The sequence below is a fragment of the Piliocolobus tephrosceles genome, chromosome 3, assembly GCF_002776525.5.
Source record: "Piliocolobus tephrosceles isolate RC106 chromosome 3, ASM277652v3, whole genome shotgun sequence".
Classification (NCBI taxonomy): domain Eukaryota; kingdom Metazoa; phylum Chordata; class Mammalia; order Primates; family Cercopithecidae; genus Piliocolobus; species Piliocolobus tephrosceles.
In genome coordinates, this window is record NC_045436.1 from 159,143,597 (window position 1) to 159,156,071 (window position 12,475).

General features: G+C 31.6%; 1 protein-coding gene across 1 annotated transcript in view; it reads right to left on the reverse strand.

The window, feature by feature from the left end:
* TBC1D19 (TBC1 domain family member 19) overlaps window positions 1-12,475 on the reverse strand; it is a 164,374-nt gene that overhangs the window by 73,491 nt on the left and 78,408 nt on the right. The window contains exons 9-11 of the mRNA XM_023223043.2: window positions 11,198-11,270; window positions 5,499-5,537; window positions 3,783-3,895 (exon numbers count right to left, since the gene is read on the reverse strand). Coding sequence (XP_023078811.1) covers window positions 3,783-3,895; window positions 5,499-5,537; window positions 11,198-11,270 — 225 coding nt within the window. The remainder of the gene's footprint in view (window positions 1-3,782; window positions 3,896-5,498; window positions 5,538-11,197; window positions 11,271-12,475) is intronic.

A 12,475-nucleotide genomic window follows, 5' to 3' on the forward strand; every position in this document is an offset into this window, starting at 1 on the left:
CAGAATTGGAAAAAACTGCTTTAAAGTTCATATGGAACCAAAAAACAGCCCACACTGGCAAGACAATCCTAAGTCAAAAGGACAAAGCTGGAGGTGTCACGCTACCTGACTTCAAACTATACTACAAGGCTACAGTAACCAAAACAGCATGGTACTGGTACCAAAACAGAGATATAGACCAATGGAACAGAACAGAGTCCTCAGAAATAATACCACACATCTACAGCCATCTGATCTTTGACAAACCTGAGAGAAACAAGAAATGGGGAAAGGATTCCCTATTTAATAAATGGTGCTGGGAAAATTGGCTAGCCATAAGTAGAAAGCTGAAACTGGATCCTTTCCTTACTCCTTATACGAAGATTAAGTCAAGATGGAATAGAGACTTAAATGTTAGACCTAATACCATAAAAACCCTAGAAGAAAACCTAGGTAGTACCATTCAGGACATAGGCATGAGCAAGGACTTCATGTCTAAAACACCAAAAGCAATGGCAGCAAAAGCCAAAATCAACAAATGGGATCTAATTAAACTAAAGAGCTTCTGCCTAGCAAAAGAAACTACCATCAGAGTGAACAGGCAACCTACAGAATGGGAGAAAATTTTTGCAATCTACTCATCTGACAAAGGGCTAATATCCAGAATCTACAAAGAACTCAAAGAAATATACAAGAAAAAAACAAACAACCCCATCAAAAAGTGGGGAAAGGATATGAACAGACATTTCTCAAAAGAAGACATTCATACAGCCAACAGATACATGAAAAAATGCTCATCATCACTCGCCATCAGAGAAATGCAAATCAAAACCACAATGAGATACCATCTCACACCAGTTACAATGGCAATCATTAAAAAGTCAGGAAACAACAGGTGCTGGAGAGGATATGGAGAAATAGGAACACTTTTACACTGTTGATGGGACTGTAAACTAGTTCAACCATTATGGAAAACAGTATGATGATTCCTCAAGGATCTAGAACTAGAAGTACCATATGACCCAGCCATCCCATTACTGGGTATATACCCAAAGGATTATAAATCATGCTGCTATAAAGACACATGCACACGTATGTTCATTGCGGCACTATTCACAATAGCAAAGACTTGGAATCAACCCAAATGTCCATCAGTGACAGACTGGATTAAGAAAATGTGGCACATTTACACCATGGAATACTATGCAGCCATAAAAAAGGATGAGTTTGCGTCCTTTGTAGGGACATGGATGCAGCTGGAAACCATCATTCTTAGTAAACTATCACAAGAACAGAAAACCAAACACCGCATGTTCTCACTCATAGGTGGGAACTGAACAATGAGCTCACTTGGACTTGGGAAGGGGAACATCACACACCGGGGCCTATCATGGGGAGGGGGGAGGGGAGAGGGATTGCATTGGGAGTTATACCTGATATAAATGATGAATTGATGGGTGCTGACGAGTTGATGGGTGCAGCACACCAACATGGCACAAGTATACATATGTAACAAACCTGCACGCTATGCTCATGTACCCTAGAACTTAAAGTATAACAAAAAAAAAAAAAAGAAAATCTTATTTGTTAATATTAGTCTTGGCTATTTTATCAGTAAGCAAGTACCTAGAGCAAAAGTAGAGGAACATTTTCTGTCTTTAATTAGCAAACTGAAATTTTAAAATTTTAAAAATATGAACAATGTTTATTAAATATAGATATTTTGACACATACCTAGAAATGTGTAGAAAAGGAAACATACAAAAGCAATCTTTTTAAACCTAACACAGATTTTCTTAAAAAAATGAAAGTTAGATAATATTCCATTCAAAGTATGAAAAGAATTTACTAGGAACCACAGGTATTATATTCAAAGTCTTTGTATTGAAATAGATTTTAAAGAATAGCTTTATGTTTGTGAAATGTAAAATCTTCCACTTATGTCTAACTCCTCAACTATGACTACAATTAAATGTGCAGCTTATTTTATTTGATTGAAAAGTGATTCAACAAAAAATTTCAATAAGGTATTCTTAACAAGAAGTAGTATTCTTTTTCCTTCTCTCTTTCTGTCTCACCTACAACAATTATTTTGGAACTACTATAGTTCACTGGGGTCACACTTTTATAGCTGAAATTAACTGTAAGTGATAAAAGATGCTTTAATCAAAAACTCAGGGTTGCTTTTCTGAAAATATTAATTTCTATTTACAGATATTGAATAGACTTGTCACTTTGCAATTAGAAAATTCAGATGGCTATTAGCTCCAAAATTCAAGGGTAAAAATCACCTTAAAAATTTTTTTTCTTTTTACAAGAAAACATCTACAAGTAGTAAAAATGACCTTTGAACACTGTAAAAAATAATGATTACCTGGGATTATTATTTTATTATTATGTGGGGTTATTAGGATGATACTTCTGGAAATATTCTAAATTTGTTTTAGAAATGGCAGTGATTCCTCTGCAAAGAGACAGAATTTGTTAATCCAATTTCTATACAGTTAAGTTGGCAGCGCATCTACAAAGTTAGATCAGGACAAGAGTTGTATCTTCTTCTACAAGAATTGATACACTCACAAAAAAAAGCCCAATATATACTCAAATCTATTTTATACCCTATTTTCTCTAAGGTGTCACTATAAAAGGTTAGCAATATCATTTATCTAAAACTGCTCTGAAATAAATTACAAGCTTTATTGTTACAAAAAGGAAGCAAGTGATTTTTGACAGAGCTGTTCAGAGGGAGATTTAAAACACAGTATACACACATGCACATACACATAGTTTGCAAGAGTTAGAGGTGTAGTTTTTATAATAGTATTAATAACATTTGATTTTCTTTAAAAACATCATTATTAATTATAATTAATTTATAACATAATTATATGTAATATGTAACTCTTATGATTACTTTTATTAATAGTGACCATTTATGTTCCAGGCACTATGTTAAAAGTACATGTACATTATTTCATTTAATTCTGACAACAATTATGTGATATAAATATTATTACCTATATTTAAGTGTGAGTTAACTGAGATTTGAGGAAATATAAGAACTTGCTCAATGATATATTTCTAGTAAGCTGGGGGAGCTAGAAGTTGAAACCAGGTCTGTATGATTCCAAGACGCATCTTTTTAACCACCAAGCTAGAAAACCATTAGTGTGCTATTCATTAAAATCTTTTAAATGGATAACTTCTATGATTAATGGGCTTAAGCAAAAAACAAACAAAAAATCCCCACTAAGAATATTTCAAGAATCAATGTCTTATATAATTTTGCTTTATTTAATCTATTACCCATCTTTTCATATTCATATTTCCTAAAATAAAATGTTCTTACATATAAAAAAATAACATTCCCACTTAATCTGTCAATTTCTAGAACCATAAAAATAGTGCATATTTCAAAGGTAACTATAGGGACAAAGAATTCATTTACTTAACTTGAGTTGCCTTTATTTCTCTGTAATCTAACATCCTTATTCTACCACACATCATGGATCTAAATTGTCAGCCTCCACTCCTCAAAATTTTACTTACTGTTTTGTTGTATATGTAAGATCACACCATTTCATTAATTATTAATAACAAAAACTTGTATATTAAGGAGACAATGATTAAATTATATGTTAAATCTTATTTTAGAACCTCAAACTATAGTGATTTTGAAAATTTCAAAAGGGGGTTAATAATAGATTAAGAAACAAAAGTTTTTTTTTCTAATTTGAATAACTGGTCTTTGAAAAATAAATATCCCAAAGCTAAAATCTGACCCACCCTTTTTTTCTTCTTACCTCAGGTTGGCTGGAAATATTCAAAATGAGAGCCCACAATTCAGCTCTCAGTGCCGTGGGACTTCCTTGTCTGATGTACTGTTGAGCAGCCGCACTATCTTGTTCTGCTAGAACTATCAAAAGTATATGAAAATCTCCTTAGAAAACTCAGAATGTAAGAAACATCACTGAAATCTTCAACTATAAATCTTTTGGGAAGCTGACATTCAGTCTTTCTATCTAACATAATTACACCGTATCTTTACCTTTTAAAACTTATTCTCTGGATTTCAATACAGCCCTATTTGCAGCCCCCATCCCCCCACCTCCGCCCCAGTTGCAAGCCTTAAGCTCTTTCATCTCTTACCCAGTCTGGATAAGGAGGGACTTAATAAGGACTTTGAGATCACTTTGATTTAACTATAGCTCTATGGATCTGAAACTAGTATTGTGTGTGTGTGTGTGTGTCTGCATGTATATACATATATGAAATAATTTTTAGATTCCATTATCAAGTAAATTCATAGCTACAGAAACCCCAAATTTCTTATGTATATTCTACTACCTCATGAATGTTCTAATATTTGGAAATAGTATGGTACAGGAAGTTTCATGGCTAAGAATTACAGTATATAAGAATGATAGCTATCTAGTCTATTAAATGACTTCTTAGTTATTTGTGAAAATCAACAGAAAACAGGAATTTTAAAAGACGTAGAAACAAAGATCTCATAACCGTGTAAGAAGGATCAAATTACTCTTAAGCAGCCAAGTTCACACAATCTATATGTTATCTTTTGCTTTCATTTTAATTTTTATTTTCTTTAATAAAAATGTCAGCTATTCAGTCTGGAAATAAAGGTCCAAAAAAACCAAAATGAAGCAAAACCAAAGAAAGACATATCAAAGCAACTGCTAATGTTTATCTAACCAGTATTGTTATCTTATATTTTCTTCTTAAAAGGATATGGAAAAAATAATCTTATATTAAATGAAAATGACATGAGCAGAAGAAACAAAGGAATCATGAAATAAAAAAAGAGATGAAACACTTTAATTTGCAATTGCTCTTAATAAAAGTGTCAAATCATACAAATACATTCTAAATAAATACAATTTTTTAAAATTGAACTAGGGATTTGGTACATGACAATATAGTTGCCATAGAAGGTTCATTCTGACACAAAGACCAATCTGTACTTCTTATTTCAAAGACAAAAAAGGATTTATAAAAACAAGGAAAAGAATCTTCAAAAGACAGGGAAAAATTATTCCCCAGAATACTAACAGCCACTTTGGTTATTAAGCCATACCACTGTGAATGGTCACTGGGAACCATTACAGTTATATTTTCTCCTAATGCGGAAGCATATTCCCATTAACTCTAATGAGAGGTGTGTGGGTGCATCAAAGACAGAACCTGCCTCTTTGATTTTAAAATGAAATTCTACTGCCGAATGGATTAAGCTAACATCCCTGAGGAATATGTGTCTGCATTTCCTTTTTAGTGAACCAGCTGTGTACTTCTTTCTCTGACATTTATTGATAAAGCCAAAATGATGCATTTTCCCTACTTATAAAGATTCTCATTATAAAATCTACACGGTTAACTATTACCCCTCTTTAGGTTTTTTGCTTTTCAGAGATTAAATTTCCGTTGGAGGTTATTTGAGGCAGACATTTACCTGGGACTGTCTCACTTTTCAGAAATAATAACTTTTATAATTAAAAGCTTACCTTTTTGCCCAATACGTACATGCTCATTTTCAAAAAGTTCTAAAAATGTTAAAAGAAAATAAAATTATTAGACACGAGTACGATCAACCACATTTGGAACAACATTAGATACATCTTTCTGGTATTGATACGTTTCATGATTTTTAAAGCTGGATGGCTCTATAGAAAACTACAAGAATATCTTATATGTAAAAATGTTTTTTTCTAAATTGTTTAAAATTAAAACAGACTTATGAGCATTTAATCAAACAAAAAATTGATGAATTTTCCCTTTGTTAAAACATCTCCTCACAATACAAAAATGTTCCTATTCATTCATCTTTTAGTTTTTTCTAAAAGAAAAACAAAACTTAATGACAGCTTCATTTACAAAATCCTACTTCCACTCCAATCTACCACTGGCTATCTAATAAAAGTATATCTAATAAAAGCCTTACTACTATATAGGAAAAATCTCACTCTACAAATGTCATTTCAAAAGATTCTATGATGAGATTTTTTTTAAGTACCAATCATAATGGAAAAAGATTCATGAACTAGACCATATTACATTAAAAAAAAAAAAAAAAAAAACTTCTGTTCATCAAAAAACACTGTTAAGAGAGAGAAAATGTAAGTAACAAAGTGGAAGAATATATTTGCTGTACTTATATCTGGCAAAGGCTCCTATTCAGAATATATAAAGAACTCCTGGTAGACAAAGATAGATGACTCTCAGACACAAACAGACAAAAGACCTAAATAGAGGCTCTTCACAAAAGAAGTGACCTGAAGGACCAATAAACACATGAAAAGTTGCTCAACCACACTGGTCTTCAGGGAAATGCAATTAAAACCACTATGAAACACACAACCGCCACAATAGCTAAAATGAAAAAGACTGACAATTCTAAATGTAAAAGATGTGGAGCAAATCAATTTCTCATACAAAGCTAGTGCGAGTAGAACTTGGCAGAAACACTGTGGAAAACTGTCCAGCAATATCTACTAACACTAAACAGATGTGCATATCCCACAATAATTAGCAATCCACTCTCAGTTATAAACCCTAATGCATATATATGTGCACCAAGAGATGTGTATAAGAATATTCACAGCACCACCATTGATAATAACTGAAAATGTAAAGAATTCAAATTACCATCAGCAGTATACTAGATAGTGGCATATTCATACAATAGATTATAATACAGCAATGAGAATGAATGATTTATAATTCTCTACAACACCTTGAATATTATAAGGAAAGGCAAAAGAAGCCAAACACAAAAGAGTATATATGATTTCATTTCTATAAAATACAAAAATAAGCAAAACTAATCTGTGATGCCAGAAGGCAGAATAGTTTTTACTCATGAGCATGACAGAATCTGGATGTGTGCCTAAGGGGGCTTCTGAGGTGCTGGTAATACTCTGTTTCTTGTTCTAGCTGGAGGTTACGCAAGTGTGTTCACTTTGTAAAAATTCACTGATCTGTATAGACGTGATTTCTGTGCTATCCAGTATGTATGTTGTACTTCTATAAAAGTTATTTAAAAATTAGCAGTCATTTTTCTATTACCTGCAGTACTTGAAAACTCTAGTTTTGAAATATAAAATTGCAACACTAAGGAAAAATCAGAAGAATTCTCTTAATCAAAGAAAGATTAATGTAAGTGTGGTACAGTTTCAGTATTACATAATTTTTTAGTTTTAAAAAATAATCCATAAAGCTGTTTTTTCACTAGAGTATTTGAGCCGGAATGCCTTATTCTTTTAGTTTATTGTAGTCCTAGTACTTCTGAAGTAATTAAGAAGTAATTAGTTGAACAGATTATACAGTGACTAAGGAAAGTGTCTGGGATCCCTAACATATTCATATATATATGTATATAGTAACATATGTATATATGTATATAGTAACAATACAGTTTCATTTTAATCAGCTATGATTTCTGAGACTTAGTGGCCAAAGAAGACAATGCTTCAGTGAACACTGTAATAGCATGAAACGGCAGATGTAATACTGCAGCATACTATAGTGGGGCTTAGCTCAGTAAACTTTCAAAAAATAACAAACAGTATATTACAGGCACTGGAGATAGTTTTCACAGAGAACCCCATAACTGGTTCTTCTCAGTTATCTTGATAAGCACATCACAAAACTGGCCCGTAACAACTTGATTTTTTTCATCCTCCTTGACTAAGGATTAAGTTAAAATGTCTCTTAAGATTCAAATTATAATTCTTTATGTTCATTTCAATCAATGTAGTTTATACAGTTCAAGATTTTCTTCTTATAATGTGCCAAGAAATGTTTTATATTCGTAATTTTCACTGAATGAATGAAGAACAGTTGAATAATCAAGTAAAAATAAGTTGCCAGCCAATTCTCATTTTCTAATAAAAGCAGATGATATTACTAGATGGTAATAGTGCTTTATTACCCAAAGTAGTATGAAATAACAATAATCAGACTTCTTAAAAAATTTAACTATTCAATTATGTGAAATACAATAATTCTGCTTTTTAAATGCTATTTTCTGTCCTAAGAATAAGAAACCTAAAAAGTCAGAACCAGAATCTCCAACTTATACTCTAATTCTGTGTTTTTCAGAGTGCCCTGAGGACCATTATGTTAACAGATGAATCTATATTAATAGATCTTGCTCAGGAAAAATACTTCTGTTAAAACGATCTTGGAAGATGCTAAGCTAATAGTTTAGTGAAGACTTCTCATAGTCTTTAAGATAGTAACATACACTGTACATCTTAAGAAGGTATACAGTTCAGCCTTTCTCAAACCTTATTTGACAACAAGATTCTCCTTTTCACAGGGCATCTTATGAGTGCTCCTTAGTATAATGCTTCAGGAAATACTGCACTAACTGAGTATGGTTTTTTCTTTTAGAAAGAAATTGTCTATTTAGTAGAACCCTCGTCTAATAAGATTCATTATTACGTACACTCAGACTATAATATCAACATAGGACCTCCTTTATCATAAAGGCTTATGAGAGAATGCTGATCTTGCTCACTCTGTTAATATCAGTCTTATAAATGGTTTCCATAGTAAATGTGTGTGTATTAAAAATAAATGCAATGCGTTTTCATGAGTTTGTAGAAATAATGGCTATGACTTTTTATTATTATTATTATTGTCAAATAAGGATTCTATAGTATAATTGTAAGGACTTTTTCTCCCGACTTATATATAAAAGCTCGTAAGTAAGAAATGCATTTCAAATATAATAATTGAATAACAGTAATGATAAAACAGAGGTAACAGAGGTTTTAAAGATGTGTAAGAACACAATTCCCTTAAACCACACTTAAATTTAATCCTGAATATAAAAAACTTGCCTCTAGCCAAACACAAGTATAGCAACATTTTCCAACATTAGGATTACATTTCCAACTTAAAGCGAAAGACATAGACTAAAATATAAAATAAGAGGTCGTCAGCTTCAAGCAGGCTTAGATGTTCTATGCTCCAATCGCCCTTTAAAGGTAATAACAGCAAATACCACACTGTATCTTATCTGTCACTTACCACTATTTTTTCCCCTAAAAGCAGAGATTATGTCTTATGTCTATGTATTCTATGTAAAACTCTGTATTTACCAACCCCTGGCCCTCAGCAGGGTCCCAAACACATTTGTTATATTATGAATGAATCAAAGAAGGAAAATCTGCACTGTAAGTTTAAAAATACGGTATGTTAAGTCTTCTAAAGCACAGATACTATGAGATTTAGAATAATTTTAAATAACTCTTAAAGATTATTCAAAAGTAAAAAATAAAAATATAATTCAAGGCTGTGTTACTACTTCCTTTCCTTTTCTTATATGACTATCATTTGCCATGAATAAAAGTATAAGGTATTTTATTTTATAAGATATTTTACATCTTCTTATAAAATAAGAAAAGGCTGCCAAAGGTGGCAGGAGGGAAGCAGCACAGTGTAGCAGACTTTGGAGACAGACCACTTAGTTTTGAATCCTGGCTCTACCACTTACTAGTTTTGTGACCTGGAGCAAGTTACTTAACATCTCCACATCTTCAACTTTAAAATGAAGATAATAATCCTACATCACATTATATAAGAAAATTAAAACCATATTGCAATACCACTATACACTGCCAGACTGACTAAGACAAAGATGAAATACACCAAGCATCAGTGAGGACATACAGCAAAACTACGACTCTCATACATTGTTGGTGGAAGTGTAAACTGGTACTAACACTTTTGAAAACTCACTGGCAGTTATTTACTAAAAATAAACATATACAAATATCAATATGCATGAATGAATGAATGAATATTTCTAGGACCTAGCAAATACACTCCCAGTATATACTCCACAGCAGAATATAGATAAGTTCACCAAAAAACACATACTAGAATGATAATTGTAGCCTTATTTGTACTATCTCCAAACTTGAAACTTCCCAAATATTTACCAACTGTAGAGTAGATAAATAAATGTGTGGTATATGCATCCAGTGGAACACTGGGAAGCAAATGATCTATAAACACATGTAACAATATGGCCAAATGTCACAAATATAATTTGAACAAAAGAAGTCAAACATCACAGAGACATACTGTATGCTTTTATTCGTATGAAGTTCAAGAATTTGAAAAACTAATCTGTGCTGCCAGAAATCAGAATAGTAGTTATCTTTGTAATGGGGATTAAAGATTGAAAGAGGGTAGGAGGAGGGCTTCTGTTTAGTGTTCTGGGTATTTTAATAGGTGTATTCAATTTGTAAAAATTCATTAAGCTGTCCTCTTATTATATATGTATTCCTCTATGTGCATTATACATTAATAAAGTATTTAAAATGAAAATAGATACCTTATGGAGTTGCTGAGAGGTTAAAATGAGACAATAGAGATACAACATATAGTATGTGCTCAATGGTTATTTCTGATTATATAGTAATAATAATAGTAATAGTTATGTAATATTGCTATTATAATAGTAGTAAGAGCCAACTTATTTTATAGAGGAAGAAACAAGTCCAAAGATGTATAGTGACTTGTGCAAGTTACACAGTTAGCCAGTGGCAGAGGAAAGACCAGAATAGTCTCCTAACCCCTATCTAGTATTATTTCCACTACAATACAAGGCTCCCATACTTTAAGTAAATTTTTACTTTGCTTTTATTATAGCTAAATACCAATGTAATATTTAATAAAATATACACTGAATTTATGCACAAAAAGGGAAAAGTTAGGAAAACTGCTTGGATTATTAAGGTTTAAAAGATACTATTTTTAAAGCCTAAGATGACTCAAGGTAGACGTCAGTGTTCACTTAACTTGGTGATACAAAAGTAAAAACAGATACTGTTGGCCAGGAAATGATGTTGCCACTAAAGATTCTGACAACAAAAATAACTTATATATGTCTTTTCAAAATCATTTTAAAGATCAAATAAAATTCTGACAACAAAAATAACTTATATATGACTTTTCAAAATCATTTTAAAGATCAAATAAAAAGACAAAATTTAGTTGAACTCTTAATACTTACAACATACAGGATTCTATTCAATATATAACAGTAGCCAAGGAGAGGCAAAAGCACGCTTAGTTTTCAGATATATATAAAAAAAAAAAAAACTGCTAAATTAACTTGGAAATAGCAATATAAACCTTAGGCTCACTCTCATTTATCATTAATTGAATTAACTGGAAAAATACCAACCAGGAGGCACTTGTGTAGAATCATCTATACCCAGTTGTCCTATATTTAAGCCAAGTTCCACAAAGCATTCTTTCTGAAAAATAACATATGTAGAATTGACATAGATCTCAGACTTTACTGCACATTGTTAAAAGATCACCTTTGCCTAAACATTAGCTTAAATAAAAATCACAATGTGAAAAGAGGCTTTCCTTTATTCAAATACCTAAAAAAGAAAAGGACATATTAAGCATCTAAACAATAATGCATTAGTCCAAAATTAAGGAACAGAATAACCAGTGATTACTATATAATGTTTATTATTTTCATATGAAATAATCACGAATAGAAAAGATATAAGCATTTAGGAAATACAAATATACAATGGGAAAGACACAAACATATAATATTTATCCAAATGGAGAGCCATTAGCAACATTTTTCTTTCTCCTAATTTTTCCTACCTAATAAAAGTTTTACTTCTTGCCTTTTGACCAACGAGTGCTGCCATTGTTTAAAATAACTGTTTTCCAAAAACGGTTCTTGATTTTGCCTTTTTAGGTAACAGACTACTCAGTAAGATAAGGAATGATAATTATCCTTTCAGTAAAAAACTAACTTTAAACCTTTCCTGAAACACACACACACACACTCAGTATGCGTATCACTTACCAATTTTATCTTCTAAAATCATTGTCTAAAATTACCACTATGATCCGGTATTTGTGCTTTCTATGGTACTGTACCTCACTCAGATCTTAATCAACTAAACACTGCAAATATCCAAAACAACTTAAATTAATTTTTAAGTACAATTGGACCATCAAGTGCTCTGCTAAAATAAGGATAAATCAGATTTATTCTCCAGACTTCCTCTACTTATCTAGTAATGTCTAGGGAAAATAATGTTTGTCTGGTATTTTTTAAATACATAAAAACCTCACATTATTCACATTTTAATGCTCTAAGTAATTAAATATTTCTATTAATATTTGCCTCAGTATTTTGTTACTATTCTAATTGCTAAACCCATACTTCCTTGTCCTTTAAAAAATGGAATTAGTTTTAATCCTTACTAATTATCTATTATTACTTAAGTTAGTGATTTATTAATGTCCTTTACAAGACAGTTATTCAGCCTAACATACACATATACACATTTCATTTTTGTATAGATTTTAAATAACTACTACTATATTTCGATTTTTAAACTTTATCTACACTTTAAAAAGTACTGCATCTTGTCCATGACTAAGATCTACCGCGGACCCCAGGACCAGCCTGCTAGCCCATGCTCTG